At 43.2% G+C, this 7,500-nt stretch overlaps 1 protein-coding gene across 1 annotated transcript in view; it reads left to right on the top strand.

The window, feature by feature from the left end:
* dcc (DCC netrin 1 receptor) overlaps positions 1-7,500 on the top strand; it is a 251,221-nt gene that overhangs the window by 199,517 nt on the left and 44,204 nt on the right. The window contains exon 15 of the mRNA XM_047809631.1: positions 180-374. Coding sequence (XP_047665587.1) covers positions 180-374 — 195 coding nt within the window. The remainder of the gene's footprint in view (positions 1-179; positions 375-7,500) is intronic.

Below are 7,500 nucleotides of genomic sequence, written 5' to 3'. Positions count from 1 at the left end.
GTCTAAATAGCTAGCGAGTCTTTTGGCAGGCATCTTGGCTGCGAGCTGATTGATTTTTAATACCTGTATAGAGTAAATAATCATTTTCATCCACATTTTTCTACACTGCTATTTATAGTGCAATGCTGCACAGCGTTTGTGTTTTGTGTCTGAATTGCAGTTTTTTCATTTGGTTCCAGAGACCCAGGTTCCGAACCAGCCAAGCTCCCTGCACGTGCGTCCGCTTCCCAATAGCATCATCATGAGCTGGACCCCTCCACTGAACCCCAACATTTTGGTGAGGGGTTACATCATTGGCTACGGCGTGGGGAGCCCCTATGCTGACACAGTGCGAGTGGACAGCAAGCAGCGTTACTACTCCATTGAAAACTTAGGTAAGACTTCTAGAAAATGGATGTAATTGTATTAGACATTAGACAGGAGGGCTGTAGCAATAAATTGTGTACTGGAAACTGGGATTAAAGGCTGTATGGGACTGTATTGGCTGATAACCTGTAGTGCACATTGGACTGGAATTTAGAATTAAACGGAGTGGAATTAAGTGGAATTAGACTGGTGGGCTGTATTAGACTGGTGGGCTGTATTAGACTGGTGGGTTGTATTAGACTGGGGTTGTATTAGACTGGTGGGTTGTATTAGACTGGTGGGCTGTATTAGACTGGTGGGTTGTATTAGACTGGGGTTGTATTAGACTGGTGGGTTGTATTAGACTGGTGGGCTGTATTAGACTGGGGTTGTATTAGAATGCTGGGTTATATTAGACTGGTGGGCTGTATTAGACTGGTGGGTTGTATTAGACTGGTGGGCTGTATTAGACTGGTGGGCTGTATTAGACTGGTGGGCTGTATTAGACTGGTGGACTGTATTAGACTGGTGGGCTGTATTAGACTGGTGGGTTGTATTAGACTGGTGGGCTGTATTAGACTGGTGGGCTGTATTAGACTGGTGGGCTGTATTAGACTGGTGGGTTGTATTAGACTGGTGGGCTGTATTAGACTGGTGGGCTGTATTAGACTGGTGGGTTGTATTAGACTGGTGGGCTGTATTAGACTGGTGGGTTGTATTAGACTGGTGGGCTGTATTAGACTGGTGGGTTGTATTAGACTGGGGTGCTGTATTAGACTGGGGGTTGTATTAGAATGCTGGGTTGTATTAGACTGTTGGGCTGTATTAGACTGGTGGGCTGTATTAGACTGGTGGACTGTATTAGACTGGTGGGCTGTATTAGACTGGTGGGTTGTATTAGACTGGGGTGCTGTGTTAGACTGGTGGGTTGTATTAGACTGGTGGGCTGTATTAGACTGGTGGGTTGTATTAGACTGGGGTGCTGTGTTAGACTGGTGGGTTGTATTAGACTGGTGGGCTGTATTAGACTGGTGGGTTGTATTAGACTGGTGGGCTGTATTAGACTGGGGTTGTATTAGAATGCTGGGTTGTATTAGACTGGTGGGTTGTATTTGAATCGTGGGTTGTATTAGACTGGTGGGCTGTATTAGACTGGTGGGCTGTATTTGAATGGTGGGTTGTATTAGACTGGTGGGCTGTATTAGACTGGTGGGCTGTATTTGAATGGTGGGTTGTATTAGACTGGTGGGCTGTATTTGAATGGTGGGTTGTATAAGCCTTGAGTGCTGTCATAAAATGGGGCTGTACTGGTCTGGTGGTCTTTGTTGAACATTGGCTGAATTTGAGTGGAGAGCAGAGGATTGTACTGAATTAGCGGGTTATATGAAATCGGTGGGGTGTGGGGTGTGTTAGATTGGACTGGGTAACTGAGGAGTTGTGGACTAGTGGATTGTCTTGAACAATGGAGTGAAAGACTACCATGTGCTAGAGGACTAGGCTCAATTGGCTGTTCTGGACTGGACTAGAAGGAGTTTCAGAATGGAACTGTTGCTTGTACTGAATATTGGATGGTGGCTAGTCTGGAATGCTGCATTAGACTGGAAGTCTGTAGAAGGAAATGACTACAGGATTGTGTTTGACTAGACAATTGTATTGGACCTTATTGAGGGCTGAATTGAGAGAAATTGAATAGATGCTCAAGCTTCATTTACACAGCTCATACACTGCATACAAGAAACTAATGGGATACGTCCCTGCTGCCTTTATCTCTCCGTGCCAGACTGGCTGTATTAGAGCGAGAGTGTCTATATGTGTGTGTGAGATGACTGTTGCAGGCTGACATTGGGAAATATGTTTGTCTCTGCTAACTAATAGGCATGTTCAGTAGTCATTGTGAACGTGATTGTCTAAAATGAGCCGCGTCTCCGTCAGGGATATGCTCGGGGAGCCTGATTTTGAAGGCAGACCTGATTCTACTCATAATATTCATGCTTATTGCTTGCAGTCTCATGGGAGATCATTTATATAATTAAAGTGCTGAGAGGTTGCAGGCTATTATGCAGAGTGTATGTTGTGTAAGAAAACTGTTGCAAACCCACAGAAACCTCAGACAGTGTAGTGGTTCGTGTAAGCGTGCGTATGCTGGAACAATTGTACAGAAGACAATCCATAAAAGTGACAAATGCATGCAGATTATCTTAGTTAATGTACGCAGCATTTCTCCCTGACCTTTCCCTAGCATTAGTAATAAATATACTTTCTTTAGCCCTATTCGGATGGGATTAGTTCTACGTGGCGACATGGGGGGGTAAAGTAATTATTACCAGAGCTTCTCTGTGATTTTAGTCCCGTCCGAATGTGCCATCTCGGTAATCATTACGGACAACGTCAGTAAAGATTACGGCGACTTTTACCTTCTGTAAGAAGGTCCGGAAAAATGACCTCAGGTAATACTGATCCCGTCCGAATAGACCCGCTGTAAATATGTACGGTAAAATTCCGTCATTTCCTGTTTAAAAGTAGTTTTTGGCGCGTTTTTCAAGCATGGAGGCGCCATGTTGTCTGTTTGCGCACGTGATAACAGGAAGCGACGTCATACGCACATGACGACAAGGAGGTTACTGTGGTGCGTAAAGCGAGTTACCCCTCCCACTTCTGCTAGCTTTACTGAGATGTCTTGTCCCGTGCGAATTGGCCAATTCATATTACAGACATCCTGAGGTAAAATTGCATTACTCCACGTCCCCACGTAGAACTAATCCCGTCCGAATAGGGCTTTTGAGGACTTTTCTTTCTCTTTAGATTGTTACTAGTCAATGTGAGCAATTTGATGCAAAGTGAGGTGACGTACTGTAAATATGAGAATACTTTCATATGATGTCTGCTAATTATTTAATGGCACAAATAAAAAAAGTACTCTTTAATGATGTACTATTGAATTATGTGTTATATTGTTGTTATTATTATTATTATTATTATTATTATTTTAGTAGCAGTACTACTGGGTGTTATTCCACGTCGGGTTTTCAGTCATTAAACTACTTTATTTTATTTTATTGCCTTGACTGACATTACAACATGGCTTCTGAATAAATGTAGCAGCAAAACAAGTGGGGTGTAAATTCAATTTGAAAAAGCCTGCCGCTATTAGCATTTGAAAAGAGACAACAACAAATTGCCAGCTTTTAATATTCAGGGAGAGCCTCAGTCAGCAGAGCGATAATGAACCCTTAATGAATTTTGCCAAGCTTCTCAGTGCACGCTTACACAGACAATTTCTGTGTTAAGGCATGCTAATGTTTTATTTATGCCGGTTTTAATATGATGCCTTGTTTGTCATTTCAAAATGAAAATGTTTTGAGGGGAACGTGTGTCTCTCTAAGGTAGTTAACAGCATTGTAGTCATGCATTAGACTGGAGGACAGTATTGGACCAGATCAGAGGGCTGTATTGTACAGAACAGAACAGTGGGATTGCATTGGACTTGATTAGACGGCCGTACTGACCTTCACTGGACTGGGTGGCTGTATTGGCCTTGAATGGATCAAATGGATCTTATCACTCCTTGCACTACACTACGCTCCCTCAGATCTTCCAGCACTGCTCAACTGGTCCCACCATCTCTCAGGGTACAAGCTAGGTACTCATTAAGGCTCTTCTCTGTTCTTGCCCCTGGGTGGTGGAATGAACTTCCCCGAGTCATAGACCGCTTCCTTCATTCATTCATCCATTCATTCATCTTCTACCGCTTATCCGAACTACGTCGGGTCACGGGGAGCCTGTGCCTATCTCAGGCGTGTTTCAGACTGTATTGGACTAGGAACCGTGAGGTTGGTCAATACGGACAATACAAATTATTGGGGAAAAATGTCTATTTTTAACCTGCAAACAGTAGAAAACATTTCCATGTAGCAGAAGGAAAAGATGTTAAAAATCAAAAGTTGTGGCTTGTTTAAACAGCTTTACTTTCCTTTTTTTCTTTTTACCTTTTTTTATGATCCTTACTAAAAAATGTTAATGTGGCAGATTTATAGCATTTTTATGGGTTCTCAGGTGAGCTGTGAGCTCCCTCTATCTCTCTCTCTCTCTCTCTCTCTCTCTCTCTCTCTCTCTCTCTCTCCATTACCTCAGAGAGAGGCGAGAGAGAGAGAGAGAGAGAGAGAGGAGCAGAGAAGAGAGAGACAGAGAGAGAGAGGAAGAGAGAGAGAGAGAGAGAGCAGCGAGAGAGCAGAGAGGGAGATGAGCAGAGTAGAGAGAGAGAGAGAGACAGAGAGCAGAGAGAGAGAGAGCGAGAAGAGAGAGAGAGCAGAGAGAGAGAGGAGAGGAGCGAGAGAGACAAGTGAGGAGCGAGAGAGAGAGAGAGAGAGAGAGAGGAGAGAGAAGAGAGAGAAGAGAGGGGAGAGAGGATCGAGGAAGAGAGAGAGCGAGAGAGAGACGAGGAGAGAGAGAGAGAGAGAGAGAGAGAGAAAGAGAGAGAGATACGAGAGCAGGATAGAGTGTAATGGGATAAGAGAGGAAGAGATCATGAGAGAGAGGCGATAGAGAGAGATAGAGAGATATATAGCGATATATATATATCTATAGCATCAGAGAGCTAGATGATATAGTATAGAGATGGCTCGATAGTCATATCAAGATAGATAAGATGCTATGTATATCATATATATACTCTATAGCATATATATCTAGCTATCTGGTCTATCTATATCTATATCTCTCTCACATCTCTCTCTCTGTTCTCTCTCTATCTCCTCTCTCTCTCTATCCCGTGTCTATGCTCTCTTCTGCTTCTAATCTTCTGGTATACTCTATCTCTAATTGACATCTACTCTCTCTCTCTCTCTCTCTCTATCTCTCTCTCTCTCTCTCTCTCACTCTCTCTCTGTCTCTCTCTCTCTCTCTCTCTCCACACCATAGAGTCTGACCAGGGGTGATTTGACCCCTTCTTTCTATACCATTAGTGTAGGAAAAAACTATTAGGCCGTGTACTTATCAATATTTGACACAAATCCTCAGGTTGCCATGGCAGCCATATTGAGTCGTATCTGTCCGAGAGGAAAAGTGTTTTTTTTTTGTTGTTTGTTTTGTTTTTTAAGAAAACAGAAACAGAGCAAATGCAAACCTAAGCTCAGTTACTGTGAAAACTTACGGTGTGTTTTATTTGTACTGTTTTTTAAAAATTGTTTAAAGTTTATTCCATTTAATATCTGCAAAGTGTCGATGTGTCTGTAATGGTGACATTGATAGAAATGACAAGTGTCTTCATGTCAAGCTGCAAAATAACTATGAATCCTTTAAACATGTTTAGTATGTCGTGTACTTGTGATTATGTTGAAACTCTAGCTGTATTTCGTTTGGCGACATTTTCATGAGACTTCAACAGTTTATTTCACTCCAGTTAAGGTTTACAATTTCAGCCAGACTTCCATTTGAGCCAGAAATGTTTCGAAGAAGTGTCATTTCAGGGAGGATTTTACAAGAGCAAAAAAGGAGGATTGTCTCATTTTACAAGGACAAAGTCAAGCTGGGGTCCAGCTACATAAAATCCTTATGAACGCTTATTAGAATAGAAAAGGTCCAAACAAGTGACTAACGTGACTGAATCACGACGACGGTTCCCTTTAAAAAAATTTTATTAAATTCCATGTAATCACTTCACTAATAAAATAAATAAATAAACTAATTTCTTTTTCCTGTCTTTATAAGCTGATTTCAGGTAAGTACTTACTCAGAATGAACATAACAGACCGTGACATAGTGACATAGAGACATAGATGATGATAAGTCAAGAAGAGAAGTAGTGCTGAGAACACACACAAGTCCACACACACACACACACACACACACACACACACACACACACAGAGAAGAGACGTAGTGCTGAGAACACACACAAGTCCACACACACACACACACAGGAGAGACGTAGTGCTGAGAACACACACACACACACACACACACACACACACACACACACAGAAGAGACGTAGTGCTGAGAACACACACAAGTCCACACACACACACACACACACACACACACACACACAGAGAAGAGACGTAGTGCTGAGAACACACACAAGTCCACACACACACACACACACACACACACACACAGAGAAGAGACGTAGTGCTGAGAACACACACAAGTCCACACACACACACACACACACACACAGGAGAGACGTAGTGCTGAGAACACACACAAGTCCACACACACACACACACACACACACACACACAGAAGAGACGTAGTGCTGAGAACACACACAAGTCCACACACACACACACACATACAGAAGAGACGTAGTACTGAGAGCACACACAAGTCCACACACACACACACACACACACACACACAGAGAAGAGACGTAGTGCTGAGAACACACACAAGTCCACACACACACAGGAGAGACGCAGTGCTGAGAACACACACAAGTCCACACACACACACACAAACACACACACACACACACACACAGAAGAGACGTAGTACTGAGAGCACACACAAGTCCACACACACACACACACACAAACACAGAGAAGAGACGTAGTGCTGAGAACACACACAAGTCCACACACACACACACACACAGGAGAGACGTAGTGCTGAGAACACACACAAGTCCACACACACACACACACACACACACACACACACACACACACAGAGAAGAGACGTAGTGCTGAGAACACACACAAGTCCACACACACACACACACATACACAGAAGAGACGTAGTACTGAGAACACACACAAGTCCACACACACACACACACACACACACACACACACAGAAGTGAAGTAGTTCTGAGAACACACACACACACACACACACACACACACACACACATAGTTACACCGTGTTGATCCCAGGATTTGAGCTTGCACCTGATCCACACACCGAGGCTGCCAAAAAGAACTCGGCCTTATGCCACTAAACTTCCCTCTGCTCCGTCTCTTTTTTCCTCCTCTGGGTCTTGACACTTTCTTCCACACATGATTAATTTTGGCTCAGTGGTTTTTATCCCAGCAAAAAATTCTCCTCACGAACAAAAGAGTGTTGACGTGAGAGCTTTTTAGGGCCTTTGTGTGTTGCCTTAGTGATTAAACCAACCAACCAACCAACCAATCTCTCTCTCTCTCTCTCTCTCTCTC

This window comes from Tachysurus fulvidraco, chromosome 26 (assembly GCF_022655615.1).
Source record: "Tachysurus fulvidraco isolate hzauxx_2018 chromosome 26, HZAU_PFXX_2.0, whole genome shotgun sequence".
Classification (NCBI taxonomy): Eukaryota; Metazoa; Chordata; class Actinopteri; order Siluriformes; family Bagridae; genus Tachysurus; species Tachysurus fulvidraco.
The sequence above is the reverse complement of the archived record's forward strand: the minus strand, read 5'-3'. Positions and strand labels throughout refer to the sequence as shown.